Source organism: Malus sylvestris, chromosome 16 (assembly GCF_916048215.2).
Source record: "Malus sylvestris chromosome 16, drMalSylv7.2, whole genome shotgun sequence".
Lineage (NCBI taxonomy): Eukaryota > Viridiplantae > Streptophyta > Magnoliopsida > Rosales > Rosaceae > Malus > Malus sylvestris.
Window position 1 is genome coordinate 35,825,760 of NC_062275.1, and position 25,697 is coordinate 35,851,456.

General features: G+C 38.1%; 1 protein-coding gene across 2 annotated transcripts; it reads left to right on the forward strand.

The window, feature by feature from the left end:
* Positions 1 to 459: 459 nt before the first annotated feature.
* On the forward strand, positions 460 to 13,032 carry LOC126606640 (glycerol-3-phosphate acyltransferase, chloroplastic-like). Of its 2 annotated transcripts, none has more exons than XM_050274020.1 (13): positions 460 to 897; positions 3,407 to 3,504; positions 4,772 to 4,858; positions 5,012 to 5,109; positions 6,799 to 6,856; positions 7,377 to 7,478; positions 7,564 to 7,646; positions 7,744 to 7,854; positions 9,759 to 9,837; positions 11,050 to 11,169; positions 11,238 to 11,351; positions 12,209 to 12,388; positions 12,719 to 13,032. In XM_050274020.1, the coding sequence occupies exons 1-12, from the start codon at positions 594 to 596 to the stop codon at positions 12,341 to 12,343; spliced, it is 1,389 nt and encodes a 462-aa protein (XP_050129977.1). In that variant the 5' UTR covers positions 460 to 593; the 3' UTR covers positions 12,344 to 12,388; positions 12,719 to 13,032. The 2 variants fall into 2 exon arrangements, with proteins under 2 accessions (XP_050129977.1, XP_050129978.1); XM_050274021.1 differs by having other exon boundaries at positions 461 to 897; positions 7,585 to 7,646.
* The last annotated feature ends 12,665 nt before the right edge of the window (positions 13,033 to 25,697 follow it).

The window sequence follows — 25,697 nt, forward strand, 5'->3', positions numbered from 1 at the left end:
CCTAAATTGTGCCGTCGATGAAACCACTTTTACACGACTTGGATTTCGATTATATTACTGGATATGGTCTTGATAATTTACCCCTAAAATTTCCAATAAATAATCCCTATTGAAAATTTTGGAGCCCATGGTCATTTGTGATCTTGATAGAATTTTTTGTTGTCACTTGGGTGGGTTTCGTCGGAAATAATGGAGGAGTGCAGTGGTGTGCTAGGTTTTGAGTTATTGGGTGCAAAGATAAAAACACCAATGATTATTTTCTTATTGTTATTTATTTAAGGGTAAACTTGAAAGTTTAATAGAGAAAAAGTTTTAGTTGGGTGCAGAGATAAGACAACTGGTCCAAATAAAATTTTCTGTAACAAATTCCTCCTCAATCCACCCTTTTGAATCAGCCACGTGTCGGGATAGCTTCCCCTGGTGTCACTCTTCCCCCAATCCAAAGCCTCCTCCACCATTCTCCTTCTATTGGCGTTGTTGGAAAGCACGTGATCATAGCTTTTGCCCACCCCCGTCCACTCCCTCACTCTGCAGAAAACCAAAACTCACAGATCGATCATATCCTCCGTCTCTCTCTCTCTCTCTCTCTTGCTATGTTTACCCTCTCCGCGACGCCATCCACCACATTCCTCACGCCTAGGGTTTCGCCGTCGTCTCTTTCCTCCTCCTCCCCCTCCGCTGCTTCTTGTTCGTCACTGTCGTCGTCTTCTCGACTGTGCTTGGTCTCTGTGAGACGGCGGAGTTCTGCCTGTCCTTGCTTGTTTTCCTCCTTGAAGGTCAGTGCCATGGCGGAGCTGGTGAAGGACACGGAGTCGTTGTCTTTGTCGCCCATTCAGAGTGCAGAGAGGACGGAGACTGATCATTCTCGCACCTTTCTCAGTGCGACCACTGAACAAGGTGACAGCTCTTCGCCTTTTCTTTGTTTGTTTCTCAGAAAATGCAAGAAAGTGAATACTTTTTTCTTGAATTGAAATGTTGCCCTTCTTGAATTGAAATTGGTTCTCATTTTTGTTTTCATGGCTGACTTAAATTTCTAGGGTGAGAACTCTTCTGCATTTTCTCCGTTTGGTTCCTCAGAAAATGCAAGAAAGTGAATGCTCATATTTTTTTCTTGAATTGAAATGTTGCCTTTCTTGACTGTTAAAATGAAATTGGTTCTCAATTTGTTTTTTGGCTGATTTTAATTTTAGTTTTGATATTTACATGAATTATGACTTTAATTGAAATGTTCCATTTTTTGTTTGAAAGTTGATGTTCATGAGTCAGTTTTGCATGGTAGTTTATGCGAATCTTGATCTTCACGTTGCATTTCCTTTTTCTCAAAATGGAATCCTGAAAGGACTCCCCTTTTTATTACAAAGGGTCGGGTGGGAAGTTGGTCTCTTTTTTCCAGTCATTCATTTCATTTCCTTTTGTTTCCCAGAAAAGAATAGTATGAACGCTTTCCTTCTTAGTCAAAAGAATTTTCTTCTCTCAACTTGGAAGTGATGAAAGTTTCAAATTTGATTCATACTGCAGCCTTCCAATCTAGTAAAATGGTCGATACAGAAGTCCATATCGCTGCCCAATACTTGACCTTATCCTGCACCTTCTCCACTTCCGACCCCCCCCCCAGCATCTTCAAAAATCCGTTGATTTCTTTCTAGCCAACTCTAGCCTTAGATGAGTGGAATTCTTGATAGCTTGTTTTCAATTTGTAGGAAATGTTGAGAAAAAAGTTCATGTTGAAGTATTCCTATTTATGTTAAGAGAGCCGATTGTTGTCAGGCATGTATTTTTTCACAAGGATGTACAGTGTTCATTTTTTGAAATTTTGTTTTAAGCCTTCTCTTTAAAATATCATGTTTTAAGGAAAACTGTTTTATCTTGAAATGAGTAAAAAAATATTAACAAAATTGTCCATTTTCGAAAAGAAACCTACCTAGTGCATTCAAACAACAAACAAAAACAGAGAACAAATGAAGAACAATGAAAGTTATGACAAGTCTATGGAATCTGATTATGAACCTAAAAGTACACCATACTTTGAATACCTTATTTCTTTATACAAATTTATTAAAAGGTATGGGTTTTCATTAGGTATGAGTTGTCAACATCACGTCGAAGTTGTTCAATGGTTATTGCTCCTTGTTTTTGTGTTAAACACTGTTTTCAGTGTTGTTTTTTTTTTTTTTTTTTTTTTATAGTTTGTACACCTCATACCCATTGTTTCAAGTGTCTGCCTGTGGAAGCCAGATTTTTTTTTGGACTAGTTATTATGATAGGATCCACTTACTCAACAACTTCATCCGTTCCAAGTCCATGGTAGGTAGGCACCCGTCAATGCATGCAATAAACAAAATGGGTTCTGTACCTATATAAATTTGTAATAATTCAAAGAATCATGCAAGAAGGACTTAAAACTGAACTTGGATGCATCAAATGGTTGGCTTTCTCATCATGGGATTGCGTTTCATGCAGGTACAATTCTTGTGGGGTATGCATTATTAACTTTTGATAGTTTAAGAGCACTTTTTGCTTGGTTTATAAGACCTGTCTAGTTGCCCTACCTTTATTGTTGTTCACCCCCATTGTAAAATTCCTATATTTATTCCCCACCATGGAAACCAAAAGAGAAACAAAAAATGAAAGACAAGACAGATTACTATTAGACAAAGCATAGATAAATAGACAGAATATGGTACATAGTGGCGGATAGGACCAATGGTGCAAGAGGTGGTCAAGTTGAAGGACCACATGAACTAAAAAAGGGTTGGAGGACTAAATTGTAACTCATGGACAAGTTCAGGGACTGTTGCTCATAATAACCTTTATATTATAATAGCTATTTGATTGGATTGCTAATCTTTGTAGGTATGGACCTCTGAACCCTGTGGTTGGATAGTGTTTGAGTCCTTCCTATTAGTGGGACCATCAGGATACAGTTCCAACTCCTAATAGCCTAAGATTGTCCTCAAATTTACAGTGCAATATCACTGGGACTATGGTCCCAATTGACTGTTTTTTTTTTTTTTTTTTTATGTTTTTCCACTGCCCTCGTTATTTTTACTAACTGCTTTATAAACATAACCTCTGATGTCATTGATTGCATGCATATGTACTTCAAATGTTCTGTGTCTTCTTATTCAAGTTCCTTGAAGATTATATTTTTTGTTTTTCTTGCTTGTATCCTTGTATTGTAGTTGAATAATTCATCTATATTGTTTTCCTGTTCCGTTGAACAAAACTTAAAAATCTTTGTCAACATTGGGAAGGAAATTGCCACTAGACCTAGAGCTAGTTTGTCATTAACTGCAGCTTTCATAATGAAAAAACACACTATTTTTTACGCAGCTTTTCTTTACATTACTAATGTTCTGTTTATTGAAGCTAGTTTTCTTGACTTGTTTGAAATGTTCATCTGTAGAGCTGTTGTCTGTAATAAGGAAGGAAACAGAAGCTGGCAGGCTTCCCTCAACTATTGCATCAGGAATGGAAGAATTATATCAGAATTATAAAAATGCTGTAAACTTTTATTCCTAATCTCGTGTTCTACTATACATAGTTAGATCTACTTCTTATATTTCTATTTTGAATTTACTTGATATCCGTAAACGTTTTGGCTCAAATCTCATCTGAAAGTAATTTGTGTAAAAAGTGTGTGCATCTGTAAATTTAATTTTTTTAATGGTTTTAGCATTCAAAATTGCTAAAGGAAGAAGATTTAGTATTTTCTTCTCAAAATAGAATTTTTTTTTTTAGTATATATGGCTGTAGCCATATTATTTAGAGACGACAAAACTGGTAATAAAATTTCATAAATTCGTACAACCTTGAACTTCCTGTTCCTTATGAACTAGGAGTATCTTTCAACTTGCTAATATATTGTTATTTACATGTATCCTAATCTTGGCTTTGCTAATGAGTAGGAATTAAAAATCTGTGAGATAGACATTTTGTGGTTCAAGGCCTACATTTTTACTGGAAATGTTCGTACTAATTGAGTGGGACCCAATCTTTACTTACTACAACTTAACGTGACCATGGTACTTACAGATAGTGAGTAACTAAGAGAATAACAAAGAGTCAATCACTAGCTAGCACAAGATAAATGTGCCTTAGTTGTTTAAGGGCAAAAAGAAAACGTGACTTATTTTTTATCGGAAATCTGAACCATTTACATGTTGTGCTTACACGAACAAATAAGCCACAGTGTGACCATTGTGTATGGATCTAGAACTTGTGTCATGGTTAGTTTATTACAAGCTTCCATAATAACCATTGTAAACTTAAGTTTGAAACTTATATTTATTATGCTTCACTGGTTAAAACTCATCTAAAGGGTATTGATCCTCTTTGACTAAAGTGGATTATATATATACACACACACACTTGTGTGTGTGTGTGTGTGCGGGAGAAGGGGGGGGGGTCTCTATATATGGATGCCAATTTTGGAGAGGTGCCGTATTTTTCCTTAATTAGCGGACATGAAATTATGTGTTCATTAAAATGTCAATTGTCTGTCGGTAACGTGTAGCTGTAATTATATGGGTAGCTTCAGGAGAGCGACATCGCAATCAGCTTTAATTATTCAAGCACATGCCAATCTGCTTTGATTTTCTAGTGTTTTTGTATATCTGGATTTTATTTGCGTATAAAGGTCTGAGGACTTCTTGTTCAATTATTAGATCGTAAATGAATGGCTTGTATGCATTAGATGCCCTGGAAGTCATTTATTCTGTGATAAGAAACTCCTTTTCTTTTTTCTTAATCCTATGCTATCATTATTCAGATTCTTCAAAGCAGAAATCCCAAGGCAGATGAGACTGTGTTGTCAAATATGACTGCTGTATTGGATCGTGTATTCTTGGATATAGAGGTAATATTGGGTTTTATATGCATTATCACACTGCTGCCTTAGTTGCTGATGTGGGTTTTACACAGATAGGAAACCAAACTATCCGTTTGTTTTCTTGTATATTTGTTTTATTTTATTTTATTTTGCCTATATGATAGACCAATAATTTTTCAGGACCCATTTGTCTTCTCACCATATCACAAAGCAATGCGAGTGCCTTTTGATTACTACATGTTTGGTCAAAACTATATTCGTCCTTTAGTTGATTTCAGGTAACTTGACAACTTCTATCCTATTACCATCATCCGCTACTTTGATGTAAATAAAGTGACAGCAGATGCATTTATTCTTGTTTTCTATTTTTGCTAAATTTGAATGGACATACCATGTATTATTTCATGAAGTTCATTGGAACCTTAAAACTGACAGGGTCATGGGTTATTTGTCCATCCGACGTGCTATCATCGGATCATTTAGCATGAGATTAAAATCATTTATTTTGATTTATGAGAGAATCCTTTATATATTAGTTGTATTGTATTGGCAATTTTAAATATTCTGATTTTTAATTGTTGATACAAAAATGTAAAGATCTTTTTAACTGATGCATCTTTAAACCTTTTTGTATTGAACACTCTGGAAATGTGAATGGTTCATCAGTCCTCGAGTCCAACTAGCAGTTGGATGGATTGCAAATAAACATGAAAGTATTTGAGAAAGTAAAAAAATGTTATTTGTGGAACATTATAATATTTATATTGTAATTAGAGCATTGGATCAACTGGGCGTATGATTAGAGCATTGGATCAACTGGTTGCTAACAATATAAAAATGCATAAAGGAATAAGAACCTGTGTGTCCATCATTTTCAGAAACGGGTGTGTTAGATTCAGTTGCCTGTATAAATTACATTTGAACAAATAGAGAATGCAAAAGTTGGGATCATTGTTTCTAACACCTTGTAGTTGTGGCTGAAGAATCTTTAGAAATGTGAGCATGTAGCATGTTTATGTATTCAGTTTGGATACTTAGTTTTTCAGAAATCCAGTGTGGTTGATCAATGAACTGTCCTTACTTTCAATCCATTGTAATTGATTTGGAAGGATAAGGTACCATGTAAGGTACATGTGTGCCAATTTGGGTAATTGCTCAAGGGTGGGTGAGTACTAGTTATAATGCTCTGTATATGGGGTTGAGTGTTTTCCGCTAAGCGTATTATTTGTAAAAGCTTGCAAGGATATTGATTATCTATTCCTATGTTGCCCCATTGTAAATAGATCCAGCATACACTCTTTGAGGAACAAGATTGAGCTGACTATTCTGGCTTCTTCTGTACATGTTGAGAAGCATTGCACCCTTAGTGGGTTTAAGGAAAAAGTTTTGTAGAATTCTTTATGTTAAAATGGAGGACGAGGTGTTAGGAGTTTAGGAGAGAGGGCAGCTTTTGACTTCTCTGTGGGCATTGGTAAATACAGAGATAATTTTTTTCCCTTCATCATGGAGAATGGGGATCCATAGTTGGGTGATTATTGCTTGCATTATGATTGGGTAAGGGAAACGTGTAGTATGGTGAACTCTGATTTTATAGCTCTGGAGAGTGATATTTTTTTTTCTCTCTTTTTTGACAGTTGACTTCTAATCCGCTGCTGTTTTTATATCTTCCCTTTTCTGGCTTGTTTAATGAAGTAAATAAATGGAATTTATAACTTTTCATTTTGTATTTTTTTATGCTGAATTCTTTGTTGAGTTTTGAAATAAATTTACACCAAGTATTATAATGGACTAGAGAAATGCATTGTTACCATTAAACCAATACGGGTGTCCATTTATTAGAAAAAGATTTTTCAAAAACTTGTTAACAGAGAATACTCACATGAAGAAAGAAAAAAATTGCTGGCGACCCGTATTTTCTTTCTTCTGTGCTATTTCTTTATCCTAAATTCTGATGATTATTTGTGCAGAAACTCATATGTTGGCAATCTTTCCATTTTCTATGAAATTGAAGAGAAGCTTCAGCAGGTGCCTTTTCTCAGTATTCAGCTTATTTTCTTTGTGGGGTTAACAACTATACATTGCTGAATTGTGGAACACTTTCTTTCTAGAAGCAAAGTACACTGAACTTCCTCCCTGTTTCGTTGTTACAACTTACAAAGTTATATAGTGGCCTAAGATATGCATTCATGTAAATGCATGTTTGGCAGTCCAAGTTTAGGTTTGTACATATGTATGTTGAAGTATTTTAGAAAACTATGTCAGAGAGGACATGATAACTGATAAGAACTGATGGTCTGAAGGGTTCCTACAAGCCAGTTGCATGGACTATCAAAATAATGACTATTTTTTAGTAGAATGCAATACAAATGCTATAACTTTGTCTTGGTGCTGTATATCACAATTTCAGTCAACCAGAAGTTGTCTCAAGCTTTTTCGTATATGATTTTGGTGGTACTGTGGTAGTACTATACAGATGCTATATCATCTTGATTAGTTTACACTTGGAGATGACTTGTAATGTAATGCTTTTGGATTATGCATGCAGGGTCACAACATTTTTTTGATATCAAACCACCAAACTGAAGCAGATCCAGCTGTCATTGCCTTGTTGCTTGAATCAACAAACCCACATCTTGCTGAGAAAATGGTGAATTGCAATGTTCTGTCTTCATTCTAACCATACATTGGATGCATACATTATTTTGTGCACTTGTAACTGTTTGCATAACCAGTTTTTAGACTTGGTACTACAGACCTACATAGCAGGAGATAGGGTTGTGACAGATCCTCTTTGTAAGCCTTTCAGCATGGGGAGGTACTTGTGAATTCTTGAATAATGTTATGCAATTAGTATGCACCTCTATGCTTAAATGATGAAATCCTCACCATTTTTTCTTTTAATATTCTCACAGGAATCTGATATGTGTGTACTCCAAAAAGCACATGAATGATGATCCTGAGCTTGCTGATATGAAAAGAAAAGCAAACACCCGGAGTTTGAAGGAAATGGCATTGCTATTGAGGTACCACAATTATTTTATTTGTCTATGCATGGTCAAAGTTGGTTTGTTATTAATAGCAGCTCTTCTTATTTCTGCTCATCAAGGTCTGAGAGTGTTACTACCATGTCAGGTCCTGTGCAGAAAGCTTTTTTCCCCTCCTTTTTCTTTCTGCATTGTTTTTCTGTTCTTGGAAAACCCGGATCTCTTCCTCTTTCATATCTTTTTTCTGTTTTATTTGCTCTTACCTCTTGTTCTTTTCTTGTCTCATTGAACCCTATTAAGCACTACACATCTCAGAACTAACCAATTTGTTTAAAGTGAATTTTGTTTTTGTGAAATGTAGCTAGTAACAAACTGGGGATTGAGGAGCTATGCTGATTTTACTTGTTAAAATACAAAAATGCATAGCAAGTTAACCTCAAGGAAGCACTCACCCTTTTTTCTCCATTCATCATTCTTGTGCTAATGGACATGTAAATTGATTTTACTTGTTACATACAAAAATGCATAGCAATTCAAAGAAGTGCTCCTCCTTTTCTCCTTTCATTCATCCCTCTAGTACTTAATCAACACCTAACTCGGAATTTTATACTAGTATGTCAACTCAAAATGGAGTAGTTATCATACTTTAGGTCGAGGATACTACTAAAAGCGAGAAACAATTCATTTTAGGTGCTAGACCAAGAGAGAATGGCTTGTTGGTGCCTAGGATTGGAAATTTCACTAGATTCCATGTATGTTAAAGGAGGAAATGGATGCCAACTTCTAAAGCTTGTCGAAGTTGAAGGTAGAAGATGCATTGTCATGAAGGAAACTTGTTATTTCCAATTGTACCCTTTATGTGGGGATTTGAAGGGATACGTTTCCTTCTTTACTAATCCATCTTGTACCTTTGAACTTGAACAAAATATGTAAGTCGGCATCTATTTCTTCATTCAACATTCATGAATCTAGTGAGTTAGCCAATCCAGTCCAGTCCTAGAGACAAAATTAGGAGTGAAGGTTCAACATTGTAACAAATGCCTACCTTCAGGTCTCCGCTGGTGGTATATTTACTATTCAGGGGGGGGATGGTTTCTCTAATTTCAGTTGCTGGTAAAGGAATAATCTGCACTTAATCACAATATTAGTGGACTTTCCACTGTTTCTGTAATTTTATTATTTTCTGCAATCAAATTTGTTTCTCTTTAAGGAAAAAAAAAAGGGTCAAGTTGAATCTCTTATGTCTCTGTTTGTTCTTGTATTATTTTTTTTTCTAGGACACATCATGCATGTTTGTTGTGTTTTTGGTATTATTTTTTTTCTAGGACACATCATGCATGTTTCTTGTGTTTTTGCTAATCAAAATACCAAAGAGGTCGGCATAGGATTCAAAGAGAAAATCAGTGCGTGCTAGATTCGTACTAGAAGTAGGAAAGCAGTTTTTCTTCTGTATAATCCCAAGTGATTTCAATAGGTTTCTAGCCCACAACCTATTCTCTGTAAATAGTCTTGATAAGAGTTCTTAAACTGTAGCAAGCACACAAGGGGTAGAGAACTAAAGAGAGTGATAGAGAGTGATAGAGAGATCAAAAGCTAGGGTTTGGGGATTAGCATAGGGATTTCAGAAAGTTCTTGTAATCAATTGTTCTTCTTGATAGTGCTAGTGATTCTCTAAAGAGAGATCACACGGGGACGTAGGAAAAGTTAGCCATCTCGATAATAATTTTCTTGTGATTGTGTGAGGCAATGTTTAGTTTATTGTTTTCTCATACTCACATATCATCATCCAAGCTGTTTGCATAACATTATAGTCCATCGAAAAGCAAGATCAAGTAAGGGATTAAAATTTAACAATTTTCTTTTCTAAATAATACTCTTTTAATGTGATGAATTTGTTTATATATGTTTCTTAATACAGGCTTCTAATTGAACAAGTTTTATAGGGGCGGATCACAAATTGTATGGATTGCACCTAGTGGTGGAAGGGACCGGCCAGATCCTGCAACAGGAGAGTGGTACCCAGTAAGCTCTTTCAACTTCATCATGTATGAGATGATTGAAAAGGAAATCATGGATTTCATGATCAGTGTTTACTATTTTTTATTTTTTTTAGCTTTCTTTTTGTAAAATGTTTTGATCCGGATAGGACAGTCAATGTTCAGGTGATGATTTTTTTTTTTTTTTTTTGCAATTGTCCCTATAGTGTTGCCACATAAGGTTTTAAAGTTGCATCTATATGTTTCAGTTGTATTGTGAATTTAGGTTAAGCAAACCTGACAGCATAGATGTAAAATCAAAGGAGTTATTTGGTTCATCATGGATAGAATAGGGACTCGAGAGTTCTAGAGGAAAGCATAAATAGATTGAGGATGATTTTGAAATATAATCCAGCATTTTCTGTCTTTTGAAATAAATTACTGTTCTAATAATTTACTAAATTTGACATAAACTTAGTTGTATTTAATTGAGCAGTTGGGCTTCCCTAAAAACGAAGATAGTCTACAATTTGAGATCACGTTGACATACTGTTCCTATAACCAAGAATTGACCAATATAGGGAGGTGTATTCAATTGGGATTTTGAGGGATTTTAATTCTTTTAATGAATCTAGGCGTATTCAATCAGGATTTTAAGTGATTCTATGAAATTCAATGTGTATTCAAATTCAATGTGTATTCAATTAGGATTTTAAGATAGTTTATTAAAATCTTTAGAAATCTGGGTGTGTTCAATTAGAATTTTAAAGAAGTTTATAACATTTCAGGTGTATTCAATTAGAATTTAAATTTAAAGAATTTGGAAAAATTGAGGAATTAGAGGGAATTGGAGAGATTTTCTAGTGTATTTTAAGCATCCACAAATCTCACCTCTCCCCATGAGATTTCGAGGGAATTAAATCAAAATTTTACATGGAATCTCTACAAAACAATTAAACTCCATAAAAATTCCATGGATTTATAAATCCATTAAAATCTCTCAAATTCCCAATTGAATACACCCCCCATAGATACACACCCATTTATCTTGATAAGGATTTTGAGTTGGTGGTGCAATGACTTCATACCGACAACTAACAAGTCTAACACATAGACATAACATACATGCAAACACGTAGAGATAAGTACAAGTGTTGTCTTCATGATGCAATTAACTTCATACTGATATAAGTTGGTCAGGCACCTTTTGATAGAGATAAGTACAAGTTTTGTCTTCATACTGACATAAGTTGGTCAGGCACCTTTTGATGCTGCTTCACTGGACAATCTGAGAAGGCTTGGTGAACATTCTGCTGCTCCAGGGCATATATATCCCTTAGCATTATTGTGTCACAACATCATGCCTCCTCCAGCCCAGGTTCGTCGTCTCTGTTTTGGTGGTTCCTGTAGTGCTACTTTTCCGCCTTAGTGACAATTCTTTTTCAGGTAGAAAAAGAGATTGGAGAAAAGAGAATGATCTCCTTCCATGGTACTGGATTATCTGTTGCACCAGAAATCACCTTCTCTGATATTACTGCTTCCTGTCAAAATTCTGAAGAGGTTGGTGCCATATACAATGTCTTTCAACTTCCTGGTTGATTTGGATGGTTCCTGTTATATTCTTCGTGATCTTTAACATTATTCTGCAATGAAAGCTTGTGTGTAATTATGTTCTGGATCTGAGGATTGCTACTGCATTTTAAATCATGTCATGGTACCAACTGCTGAGTAGTGTGGAAAAACTTGTTCCGCCTATCTAGTTTGGTGATGAACATTAGCATTTAACTAATACTGTATTTTCCTTAGTCAACAATGATGTAACGACTAGTGCACATCTGGAATAGATTGGTGAACCGTATCCAAAAGTAGTTTAATGTAGGGGTATGCTATAATAAAAAAAAAAGTCGTACCCAGTGCACAAGGCTCCCGCTTTACGCAGGGTCTGGGAGTGGTAAATGTCGGCTAGCCTTACCCCCATTTATGGAGAGGCTGCTCCCAAGTCTCGAACCCGAGACCTACCGCTCATGGGCAAAGGCACTTGCCATCGCACCAAGTGCGACCTGTAGGGGTATGCTATAATATATATGTATAATGTTCATCCATATGACAAACTCTTGAAAGCTAATGTTCAAGGACCTTGAAAGTCATTTTCATTGATTTCTAATTGTTGGAGTAAAACACCTTTGTTCCCTGAATTTTGGGGTTTAGGTGACTATAGTTCCTGGAGTTCAAAACGTTTTTATAACTGGCTAACTGACACGGTTACTATGAGGACCAGACGTTTTGAAGTTCAGGGCCCAAGTGCCACAGTAGTCAAAGTTCTGGGTGCAGATTTGATATCTACTCTAAATGTTCTTTTAACTTCACCATTTTTCTCATAGATTGTTTCTAAGTATTCTGGCTGTTGTATGGTGCAGGCTAGGGAGGTATATGCACAAGCTCTGTATGATATTGTTACTGAACAGTACAATGTGCTCAAATCTGCTGTACATTATGAACAAGGACTAAACGCATCCACTCCAAATGTTTCTTTGTCACAACCATGGAGTTAGTCCGTCTTTAAGCAGATTGCCTTCCTACTTTGCTTTCATAATCAGGTATCTATTATGATTTTCTGTAGTTACCAGTTGTGTGACTACTTAAACGCGTCTAAAAAGCTTTTCATTCTTAAATGTGTAGATTAATTTAATACAGTGAAATAACATTGTGGCTGGTTTTTAAATGAAAAGAAAGGTTGACTGGCAGACGTGTTTTACAGGGTTCATCTTGTGCGTGAACATCCGAATAAAGAATCTAGAAAACGATAGAAGTGTTTTTGTTACCGTCTGAAAATGATATTTGCGCTCTTGGCACTGGCTATTGAATATATTCCTATGCACATTGATGATCGTTCTCTTTAGGTAACTAGATTTGATTGAATCGCGCAGGTTAGGACTTTACCTTAATTTTGCAACTCCTGACCGAAAGTTGACTGGAACTTCAACACAAGTATGCACTGTGCCAAGAAGATCTAATTGAAGCTGATGATCAATGTAAGCTCACCACCATCTGGAATTGATGGATTCTTTTTGTGCATATGGTTTTTCGGCAAGAGCTGAATTCTTCTGGAAACGAAGCTGTCTCGCAAGGGTTCAGTTTTAGGTGTATACTGTACAGATGAAGCCAGTTGTTGACTAGCCATGTAAATCGAATCTCAATTCGTTTCTAGTAATAGATGTTAAAATCAATTTCTTTTCTCTAACACCTGAGAAGTCTTAAATTTTACTAGAGAAACCTATGTAGCCGAGATGACTACCATAGAAGCAATCTGGGTTCCTACCGCAGAATGAAACAATCAATTTTTTCATAAGGAAATCCTCGACGCATGAAACTTTGTAACAGCATCCTAGATTCCTGAGTGAGCCCTCAACCATTGAATCATCAGGTTTTGTTTTATGGCAACTAGGGTTGCTCCTCTCCTAGCAGCCAAAGTATGAATCCTAAAATACCATTTTGCTCGCTTTTTGTTAAGTCTTTCATTAGATTCAAGTATTTTATGTCTAGAGGCTCTTTCCAATAGGGGTGGGCACGGTTTGGTTCGGTGCTCTTTGGAGTGAAACCGAAACCAAAATTTTTTGCGGTTTGGTTCAGTGTGGTTTTGAAGCCAAAACCGAAATGAAATCAAACCATTCGGTTCGGTTTGGTATGGTTTCGGTTCAATTTTTAAGAAAGGAATGTACATTTTAAAATATACATCTATCTATGCATAAAACAGTCTTATTTTCTACACAATACATTAATTAATGAACGCATGTTAACAATGAGTACATTGAGTGAGGATGTTTTGATAATCTATTTTCGTCTAAAATTAGGACAATATATGCACAAACAAACCTGCAGCAACTACATATGCAACAAGCAAACATGTAGCAAATGATGAATGATGATATTCTAGAGTGGTTGAGTAGATACTAAATGTTTATTAGTATTTGTTGTGTGGTTCGGTTTCGGTGGGTTTTTCAAAAGCCAAAATCGAAACCAAACCGTTCCCTACAATGCGGTTTGGTTTCAAAACTGCAAAACTAAACCGTTCAGTGCGGTCCGATTTGGTTCGTGTTTTGGTTTCGATTTTCGGTTCCAAGTGCCGACCCCTACTTTTCAAGTCTTCCTAGGTCTTTCTCTACCCCTTTTGCCTTGAGTCTGTTTCATAATCACATCTTCTCAAGAGGGAGTAAATGCGAAGCTTAACCTTTGGGGGACGTGTTGGAATCTAAAGGACTTCGCCTAAGTAGGTCAAAGATAGAGTAGATGGAGTGCAAGTTCAGTGGGAACATAGTATAAATGAGATAGGGTGATGATTGGAGATCAAGAAGTACCAAAGAGCGAACGTTTTTGCTATCTTGGATCTATATTGCAAAAGAATGGGGAATTGGATGGAGACCTCAGTCATATAATACAAGTTGGATGGATGAAGTGAAAGAGTGCATCAGGTGTGTTGTGCGACTGTCGTATGCCAAAGCTCAAGGAAATTTTTTATAGGATGACAATAAGGCTAGCAATGCTTTATGGCATGGAATGTTGGGCTATGAAGCATTAACACGTACACAAAATGAGTGTAGCAGAGATGAGAATGCTTCGTTAGATGTGTGGGTACACGAGAAAGGACAAGATTCATGTAACACCCGCCCCCTAATTATAAAGATTTATGTTTGTAATTACCCTAAATGTTTAAATATATCAATTTCATCCTTTTTGTCTACCAAATCAGGATCCAAAGCATTGGATCCCTTTCTTTCTAAACCTGCCACGTGGCAGCACCCCAAGCAAATTCTCCTTCTTCTCTCTCTGTCCCCCTCTGTGAACCTCTCCTTTCTTCCTTCTTTTTCGTTTTCTGTCTTCCTGTCTCTCCTTGTCGGCTCTCACTTCTCTCCCTTCTCTGCACCGCAAGCACACACGCACAGGCACACGAGTGTGCGAGGAAGAACCATCACCCTTCACCATCTCGTCCTGCTCTCTCTCTCTCTCTCTCTCTCTCTCTCCCTCTCGTTCCCGCGACCCCAGAAAACCGGAAAAGGGACTCCGGCGAGATTTTTCAATCTTCGATTAGGTAAGCCCCTAATTATCTCTATTTTGTCCTTGAATCTTGCTGGAATGACTTTTAAATTAGATTATTTCTTGATTTTGGAGGTTTTTAGGACGAAACCACCATGGGTGTAGGCACACCCATCTCCGGCGACTTTCGAGAGAATTTCCGGCCAAACCACGGCGAGTTGGCCGGCGTGCAAGGTATCAATCTCTTCGTCTCGTAGAGTACTATAACTTTCCTTTTTGTTTCACTCAATTTCATTGAGTATTGAAGAAGTTATACTCATTTGAAATCTTACCCAGTTTCCGGCGACCTCCGAGGCTTTCGAGGCAATTTCCGGCCAAACCACGGCGAGTTAGACGTCGTGTGAGGTATCATTCTCTTCGTCTCTTCCAGGGCTACAACTTTCATTTTTGTCTCGCTTGATTTCGTTGAATAGTGACAAAGTTATGGCCGTTTAAAGTGGGGTAGTTTTCCGGCCGAATTTCCGGCCTTCCCTCTCGACAAACCAAGGCCATCCGGCCTTCCCTTTCCCTTTCCCTTGGGCCTTAAGCCCGTTTGTTTTAGCCCAAAACCCTTTCCCTTTCAGTTTTTATTTTTATTCTTTTTGTTTTAAAACCCCAAAGGCCTCGGGCCTTATTAAATGGCCTTGGGCCGGTTTTGATTTAAAGGGGCTTAAAGCCCTGCCCTAGTGAGGCCTTAAGGCCTTGTGCCTTGTGTGCGTGTGTGTTTACCCGTGCATGTGTGTTTACCCGTGCATGTGTGTGTGTGTGTTTATGCATGCACATGCATGCCATGCATGTGTGTGTGTGTGTTTGGGCTAAAGCCCAAACCCCAATTTTTCCATCCTAAACCCTTTTAATCCAAAAACCCTAGGTTCCTAAAATCTATTAAGGCCTAACCCATCCAACCCAATTCCCTTATTTTATTTAGTTCAAAACCCAATAGGTCCTAACCCTATTTAACCTATACCCTAATCCGGGTTTCAAGTCTAAAACCCGTTTGACCTAATTTGACCGTTGATCCCCGGTCAACGTTGACTTTAGGGTTGACTTTTCGGGTTTTCGTCCGGGACCCTTTTTAGGGTAATTCGACGTTCTGAATCCGTTTCTGACGTCCGTTTTCCCAAATTCAATTTCTATTATATAGTTTTATTAATTGGACCATTTATGTGCTTATGGGCGATTATCTGTGGCGTTCCTTCTTCGATAGGTTGCGTGGCTCTTCGGCGGCTAAGTACTGTGAGTGGACCCCTTCTAAAATGCATGTTTTATAGTAGAAATGCATACATGAAAAACATGATTTGATGATTACGTTTTATGAAACGTTTTGTGACATAAAATGCTTACTGATGCTAGTTTGAATTATTACTATTTTTCCTATAACCCGTGTTCTTATAGAATATCTGATGGATGACGATATGATATTTAGAACATGTTTCGAACACCTCTTTATAGTATAGATGATGGATGACTTTATACTATGAAGTTGTTTTTCAATATATATATGTTCAATGGTTTTGTATTTACCTAGTGGTTCTTTTCGCTACGGGACGTAGGGATAGATTCCGGTCCGTCCCGAGCGACGATTTGGTGTTGGCATAGGGCTTGGAGGGTGTTTCCTCTGACATTTAAGACCAGGGACGGGGAGCCGGCATGGGGCCTGAAGTGTATTTTCCTCTGACTGTCTGCTCAGAGATGGGGAGCTGGCATGAGGCCTGGGGGTTATCGGACAATTCACTAGTGATTATTATATATGAGTTATGATTTGAGATACTGCACATCATTCTAGGTTTCGGAAAACCTATGTTTATCATTATATATGTGTTTTCATAAACCTGGGGGTTAGTACGTTGATAACTGTTTTATTATATATATATCAACTTGGTCCACTCATGTTTGTTTTGCGCCCCCTTCAGGGCTTAGAATCGAGGCATACAATCCTGGCATCCAGGCACTTCCGCATCGGCGTCTTCGAGTCCTCTTGGTGTGGGACTCATTCTTTTATTCATTCCATTTTATATTATTTCTTTTAGTATTCTAGTTAGTCGTATGCTCTAAACACGTTCCTTAAATGCATATTCTTTATTCTTTTATATTTATAAACCTTATATATTCTTTGTTTTCAGCAATTGCATCAATAAATGGCTTTCGTCACCCTCGGGTGTCGGCCAGCACGTGTCTTTCTTGGTATTCGGGGAATATCGGGATCGGGGCGTGTCAGATTGGTATCAGAGCGTGGTTTATTCAGAGCATACTTAGGATCCTCTTCTATTATCGTACAGTGTTGGTTTTGACATCATTTGGATGTCAGGGCTTCTAGATTTGGTGCCATTCGGCGCAGTCGTGCGAATCTTCCTCTGTTTGAATTGTCACATTCGGGTTGATATACAAGAATTCGTGTCGGGATTGTACCTCATTGGTGACGTGTTTGAATTGTTAGACGACTTTCAACTTCGGATCGATGCTCTGCGACGTGCATTCTCTGGGAATGACAGGCAAAGTCGATGTTACCTGGAAGCGGCGTGTTTTAGAAATCTCAGTTTGTGGAAGTCTGGTCAAGACCAGCTGTAAATCCGAAATGACGATGCCACTCTGCAACATGCGTTCCCTAGGAATTGCGAGCAGAGTCGGCTTTGCATTGAAATCTTGGGAAACGGAAAAATCTTGGTGGTACGAATTGGTTAAGACCAATTGGAGATCTGAAGCGATGATATCACTCTGCAACATGCGTTCCCTAGGAATGGCGGGCAGAGTCATATCTTTTGGAAATTGCTTGAAATATTCGAAGTGCATGCTAAAGAAGCGAGTAAGTGCTAGTGGTGACGACGGTTAGTAGGTGGTAGTTGGTGGGAGCAAATCAATGTTCTTGGACTCATTACCACCGAAGAAATTTGGGTGAATCTTTATAACAATCTCGGCGATTGTTCTATCGATTACCTTCTTGTTTACTTAATGACGAAGACAAGTTCACGAACCTTTGATCGTCGACTTCACATCAAATCCTTCGGGAGTTGACTTTGTCTAGAGATTACACTTTTCTTGGGAAACTCCTCGGTAGCAGATGCTGTTCCCATCAATTTCCCAAAATGGAGTTACGATTCTCGTTATTGTGGTAGTTGGACTTGGATGATGAAGATCTAGTTTTGTTTGGATAAACAAATTCCTTGAATTTCACCTGGGTCTGGTACTCTGTGGTAAAATGCCCCTTGTCCTTTTACTTTTCGGTAGAGGTAAACTTAACCTCTTGCTTGTAGCCCAACTGACCAGTGCTCTTATCCGTTAACTGTTTAGCCTTGTACTTTTCAATGTAATGGCTTGAGACTCTACCATATTCATCATTGTACGAAGATCGAGCTTTACTCTAAACTTCTCTGGACTCATTGAGCTTTGGTTTGCTTAGAGGCATCACTTTAAGGTAGCCAATCGTGTCACTGCATGCATACGCGGATTGCTTCGTATCTTTCTTCATCGTCATTCTGTTGATTCAGAGGTTCTATGTTTAATTTTTAAACTTTGAAACAGCTCTCACAAAGTATTGTGAATTTCGAAATGTCTTTGGCCTCGTCAAATCTTATAAGCAGTTGTTAACTATTCTTTGAGCTTAGACCTGTTTCCCTTTTGGCTAAGAAACCCGTCAACCTTATGGTGATGATTAGCCAAATAATCATAAACAGTGACTTCTATTTCTGCATCTTCATTTTCCTTCGCTTGTTTGTTTCTCAATGTAAACGGAATCATGCCGGAACAAAAAAAAAAAAAAAAAAAAAAAAAAGGTTTGTTCTCAGCATGGTTTCTGGTTTAAATCTCGATATCTTGTACTCCAGTTTTAATGGACTGTTTTGACTTTCAAATTCTTGATTGTTCTTTTAGCCTTCTCGACATGGTTTCTTGCTCAATCAGTGAGGAATTCACGATCGATCGATTCGGCGGAAGTGTGCACCCAATTCTTATCGTTTTGGACAGGAATGGTGGGAGTATAATATTTTGACAAGCTTACCAGACTTACCAGAAAGAGTTCCTCGTGGGTGTGAAGTTTGAGTCGTCTTTTGGTAAGAGACCGGTGAAAGATTGTGGTGCAGATGAGTAGCATATTGCATCACTATCTTCACGCTAATTGAATGGTCACCATTCATTATCTTGCTACAATTCATAATCATCATATCTTACTCTAGTAGACCTTTTTGATGATGTGATGTGTTCGCCTCAACGCAGCTTTCCACTACCTCTCACCAGGATCCTTCGGTTCGAGAGCACATGGGCGTGAGGTTTGAGCGGTCTTTTAGTAAGAGTTGGTTGAAGGTTTTAGTACAGAAGGTCAGCATATTGTATCACCATCTTACTAGAATTCATAGGCATCACATCGGTTATTTTCCAACAATATGTGTTCGTCTCAACGCATATTTCGACTGCTTCACTTCTGAACCTTATTGTGGTGAGTACGTGGTTGTTAAAACACTTCTAGCGGATCTGTTTGGTGCATTCTAGAAAGGCACTACAGAACGGTCGAGGCAAGAATCGGATAATCTTTGCACTTCTCTCGAAAGGTGTGTACTCTCTTTTGTTTTTAGGTTGACCATTTGCGAGTCGTTCTTCTTTCCACCAACTTTGACCTTGGTTGACTAGAAATATGCAACTAAGCAAAAATGGAGAGGTGGATTGAGCACTACAACAGTTCCCAAGAGATACTGCGTGTTGAGGAAGATGACTTCTTGTTTTCTGCTTGCTTGGTTCGAGCTTTTGGGTCTACTACTAGCATGGTAGCCGCTTTTCTTGAATCTCAAGGTACAGTTTTCAAATGGGTTCTTTACTGGTGAAACTTTGGAGTAGTTGGTCACATTTGGAAAAACTGAGGAGGATAAGATGCTTGGTGTTGGATAGAGTTTTACAACAACAGTTTATGTTTTGTTCGGTTTGGGGTATGGCACTCTTTGCGACTTGGTACGAAAATTTTCTACAGGTAACACTGGTTGGCAGAGGAGTTGTGCGAGCTTGTATTCGGAGGATCAAATTTTACGACGTGTGAAATTGAGCACTCTCAGGAAATTACTGCTTGCTTATCGAGACAACAAATGTGTGATTGATATCACGGGCGGCCGACTGTGGTATCAATAACTTATCTGTTGGGTTCGTTAAGCAAGTGGAAAAGAAGATTCGTCTACAGCAGCTGATGCAGATTCGGAATTGATATTCTTGGGACTCGACCCAAAGACTCATCTTTTCTCGGAGTACGTGAAGTTACCAATTTTTGGGCGAGACCCACTTCCATTTTCAGTTTTGGTTTTTAGTATAAGTATTTTAACTTCCTTTAATTTAGTTAATTGTTTTTGGTCGTTATAAATGTTTTGAGGAAAGTGTTTTCCATTTTCAATTTTAAGTTCAGCTCAAAATTTTGACCTATATGTTAGTACATATCTATTTTAATGTTATCGCATTTTATGTACTTACTTTTGACCTTAAGCTATTATATGTTTTCGACTTTATATCTTATTAAAGTATGTTTTCTACTTTTACACTGATGGGGAAGAAAGTAAGAGCTTGGAGGCATGATAAGAGGATTTTGCAACCCGCTCGCGACGGTGTGGCATATTCTCTTTGATGCACCCACTCTGACTTGATTTCTCTTTATACATATATTCTTCTTACTATTTTTGAATACTTTAGTTTAGTAAATGATTTTAAATTTCGGCGACGAAATTTTTATAAGGAGGGAAGATTGTAACACCCGCCCCCTAATTATAAAGATTTATGTTTGTAATTACCCCTAAATGTTTTAAATATATCAATTTCATCCTTTTTGTCTACCAAATCAGGATCCAAAGCATTGGATCCCTTTTTTTCTAAACCTACCACGTGGCAGCACCCCAAGCAAATTCTCCATCTTCTCTCTCTGTCCCCCTCTGTGAACCTCTCCTTTCTTCCTTCTTTTTCGTTTTTTGTCTTCCTGTCTCTCCTTGTCGGCTCTCACTTCTCTCCCTTCTCTGCACCGCAAGCACACACGCACAGGCACACGAGTGTGCGAGGAAGAACCATCACCCTTCACCATCTCGTCCTGCTCTCTCTCTCTCTCTCTCTCTCTCCCTCTCGTTCCCGCGACCCCAGAAAACCGGAAAAGGGACTCCGGCGAGATTTTTCAATCTTCGATTAGGTAAGCCCCTAATTATCTCTATTTTGTCCTTGAATCTTGCTGGAATGACTTTTAAATTAGATTATTTCTTGATTTTGGAGGTTTTTAGGACGAAACCACCATGGGTGTAGGCACACCCATCTCCGGCGACTTTCGAGAGAATTTCCGGCCAAACCACGGCGAGTTGGCCGGCGTGTAAGGTATCAATCTCTTCGTCTCGTAGAGTACTATAACTTTCCTTTTTGTTTCACTCAATTTCATTGAGTATTGAAGAAGTTATACTCATTTGAAATCTTACCCAGTTTCCGGCGACCTCCGAGGCTTTCGAGGCAATTTCCGGCCAAACCACGGCGAGTTAGACGTCGTGTGAGGTATCATTCTCTTCGTCTCTTCCAGGGCTACAACTTTCATTTTTGTCTCGCTTGATTTCGTTGAATAGTGACAAAGTTATGGCCGTTTAAAGTGGGGTAGTTTTCCGGCCGAATTTCCGGCCTTCCCTCTCGACAAACCAAGGCCATCCGGCCTTCCCTTTCCCTTTCCCTTGGGCCTTAAGCCCGTTTGTTTTAGCCCAAAACCCTTTCCCTTTCAGTTTTTATTTTTATTCTTTTTGTTTTAAAACCCCAAAGGCCTCGGGCCTTATTAAATGGCCTTGGGCCGGTTTTGATTTAAAGGGGCTTAAAGCCCTGCCCTAGTGAGGCCTTAAGGCCTTGTGCCTTGTGTGTGTGTGTGTTTACCCGTGCATGTGTGTGTTTATGCATGCACATGCATGCCATGCATGTGTGTGTGTGTGTTTACCCGTGCATGTGTGTGTGTGTGTTTATGCATGCACATGCATGCCATGCATGTGTGTGTGTGTGTTTACCCGTGCATGTGTGTTTACCCGTGCATGTGTGTGTGTGTGTTTATGCATGCACATGCATGCCATGCATGTGTGTGTGTGTGTTTGGGCTAAAGCCCAAACCCCAATTTTTCCATCCTAAACCCTTTTAACCCAAAAACCCTAGGTTCCTAAAATCTATTAGGGCCTAACCCATCCAACCCAATTCCCTTATTTTATTTAGTTCAAAACCCAATAGGTCCTAACCCTATTTAACCTATACCCTAATCCGGGTTTCAAGCCTAAAACCCGTTTGACCTAATTTGACCGTTGATCCCCGGTCAACGTTGACTTTAGGGTTGACTTTTCGGGTTTTCGTCCGGGACCCTTTTTAGGGTAATTTGACGTTCTGAATCCGTTTCTGACGTCCGTTTTCCCAAATTCAATTTCTATTATATAGTTTTATTAATTGGACCATTTATGTGCTTAGGGGCGATTATCTGTGGCGTTCCTTCTTCGATAGGTTGCGTGGCTCTTCGGCGGCTAAGTACTGTGAGTGGACCCCTTCTAAAATGCATGTTTTAGAGTAGAAATGCATACATGAAAAGCATGATTTGATGATTACGTTTTATGAAACGTTTTGTGACATAACATGCTTACTGAGGCTAGTTTGAATTATTACTATTTTTCCTATAACCCGTGTTCTTATAGAATATCTGATGGATGACGATATGATATTTAGAACATGTTTCGAACACCTCTTTATAGTATAGATGATGGATGACTGGGCGTTCCTTCTTCGATAGGTTGCGTGGCTCTTCGGCGGCTAAGTACTGTGAGTGGACCCCTTCTAAAATGCATGTTTTATAGTAGAAATGCATACATGAAAAGCATGATTTGATGATTACGTTTTATGAAACGTTTTGTGACATAACATGCTTACTGAGGCTAGTTTGAATTATTACTATTTTTCCTATAACCCGTGTTCTTATAGAATATCTGATGGATGACGATATGATATTTAGAACATGTTTCGAACACCTCTTTATAGTATAGATGATGGATGACTTTATACTATGAAGTTGTTTTTCAATATATATATGTTCAATGGTTTTGTATTTACCTAGTGGTTCTTTCCGCTACGGGACGTAGGGATAGATTCCGGTCCGTCCCGGGCGACGATTTGGTGTTGGCATAGGGCCTGGAGGGTGTTTCCTCTGGCATTTAAGACAAGGGACGGGGATCCGGCATGGGGCCTGAAGTGTATTTTCCTCTGACTGTCTGCTCAGAGACGGGGAGCTGGCATGGGGCCTGGGGGTTATCGGACAATTCACTAGTGATTATTATATATGAGTTATGATTTGAGATACTGCACATCATTCTAGGTTTCGGAAAACCTATGTTTATCATTATATATGTGTTTTCATAAACCTGGGGGTTAGTACGTTGATAACTGTTTTATTATATATATATCAACTTGGTCCACTCATGTTTGTTTTGCGCCCCCTTCAGGGCTTAGAATCGAGGCATACAATCCCGGCATCCAGGCACTTCCGCATCGGCGTCTTCGAGTCCTCTTGGTGTGGGACTCATTCTTTTATTCATTCCATTTTATATTATTTCTTTTAGTATTCTAGTTAGTTGTATGCTCTAAACACGTTCCTTAAATGCATATTCTTTATTCTTTTATATTTATAAACCTTATATATTCCTTGTTTTCAGCAATTGCATCAATAAATGGCTTTCGTCACCCTCGGGTGTCGGCCAGCACGTGTCTTTCTTGGTATTCGGGGAATATCGGGATCGGGGCGTGTCAATTCAGAATGAGGATATCCGAGGTAAGTTAGGAGTAGTCGAAATTGAATATAAGATGAGAGAGAATCAGTTAAGGTGGTTTGGCTATGTGAAACAAAGACCTACAGATGCTCTGGCTAGAAGATTTGATTATGAGACAAAGGCTCAGGGCCAAAAGGGTATGGGAAGACTTGGAAAGAGACTCTAAGAAAACACTTGGACTGCTTGGATCTAACAAAAGACATAACACAAAACTGAGCGCAATGGCCTTATAAGATTCATATAGTCGACCCCATTTGGTGGGATAATGCTGTGTTGTTATTTTTGTTCCTTTCAATTGCAACCACTCGTACTTTACCTTGAATATCCTCGTTCTTAATCATGTCCTTTCTCGTGTTCCCACACGTCCAACGAAGCATTCTCATCTTCACTACAATCATTTTTTGCATGTGTTTTTTATGCTTCACCGTCCAATATTATGTGCCATAAAGCATTAATGGTCTTGTTGTTGTCTTATAAAATTTTCTCTTAAGCTTTTGTGACATACGTCGATTGCATAGCACATCTTATGCACTCTTCCACTTCATCCATCTAGCTTGTATCCTATGGTTGAGATCTCCATCTAATTCTCCGTTCTTTTGCAATATAAATCCAAGATAATGAAAGAGCTCACTCTTTGGTACTTCCTGTTCTCCAATCCTCACACCTATCTCATTTGGATCTCCCTTTGAATTGCACTCAATATACTTTATCTTTGACCTATTTAAGTGAAGACCTTTAGATTCCAGTACATCCTGCCAAAGGTTAAATGCATTTACTCCTCTTGTGTTTCATCTCTTAACATTATATCATCTGCGAAAAGTATACACGGATATCATCTTGAATATAAGCCAATAACTCATCCATTACCAATGAGAGAAGGGAATGCCTTAAAACTAAGTCTTGGTGTAACCATATGGTGATGGAAAGCTTTCAATTTATCCTTAATGAGTTCTTACTGCAGTCCTTGTTCCATCATACATGTCCTTTATTGTTTGGATATATGTTGCTTGTACTCATTTCTTCTCTAAAATCTTCTGAAGAATTTCTCTTAGAACCCCATCATACATTTTTTTGAAATCCTTAAAGATCATATGCAAATCCTTTGGCATGTCTCTATATCGCTCCCTTGATCTCAATAAGAGATAGATTGCCTTGATAGTTGAGCGCCATAGCAGAATTCGAATTGATTGTCTGAGACCCTTATCTCTTGCCTTAGTTTATGCTTAGTTACTCTCTCTCAAAGGTTCATTGTATTGACTCATTAACTTAATACCCATATAGTTCTTGGAATTTTGTATATCGCCCTTATTCTTGTAGATAGGCACCAAAGTGCTATTTTGCCACTCATTTGGCATCTTCTTAGTTTTCAAAATCTTATTGAAAAGGTTTGTGAGCCAAGTTAAGCAGTCTTTCCCAAGCCCTTCCACACTTCGATCCATATATTGTCGGGACCTACTGCTTTTCTTTGCTTCATCTTTTTTAAAGCTACAACCACTTCCTCTTTCCTAATTTGGCGGTAGGAGTAATTTCTACACGGGTAATGCTAGGAAGACTAAATTTTGTAAACTAAATGGAAGTTGATAATTAGATATTGTTTAAGTTTTGGTTAATGTGTTTTTGCCTTATTAGTGACACATCAATTATTTGCAAATTTAGTCAACCTAGTATTACTCTTTTTACACTCTTTCAAGTTACTCAACTCACCCAAAGAAGTATTCTTTCGTGTCCTTCATTGAAAATATTATGAAAATAAGCTCGTCGCGTTCTCCATATCTATAACATTTCCATTCTCATGCTTGATGCACCTTACTTGGTTCAAGTCTCTCTATCTTCCTTTTCCTAGCTCTAGCAAATTTATAGATATCCATCTCCCTCCTTGCTATATGATGGAATGACCAAACAAAAACAAAACAAGAGTAAACTTGATATAGCTCCAATTTTGTAGGTGATTATTGCGTGTAAATGGGTACTGCATGGCCTTACACGTGTACATGGATATTGCTTGTGATGGACCTAACATGATTAACATAGTGGAGACAAAGCTTCAAAACTTTCATCTAGA

Excerpts from the sequence above, each read along its gene's own strand:
- LOC126606640 (XM_050274020.1), top strand. The coding sequence starts at position 594 with ATGTTTACCCTCTCCGCGACGCCATCCACCACATTCCTCACGCCTAGG. Across the intron at positions 7,647-7,743 it reads AAGCCTTTCAGCATGGGGAG|GAATCTGATATGTGTGTACT; the intron begins GTACTTGTGAAT and ends ATATTCTCACAG. Across the intron at positions 9,838-11,049 it reads CAACAGGAGAGTGGTACCCA|GCACCTTTTGATGCTGCTTC; the intron begins GTAAGCTCTTTC and ends TAAGTTGGTCAG.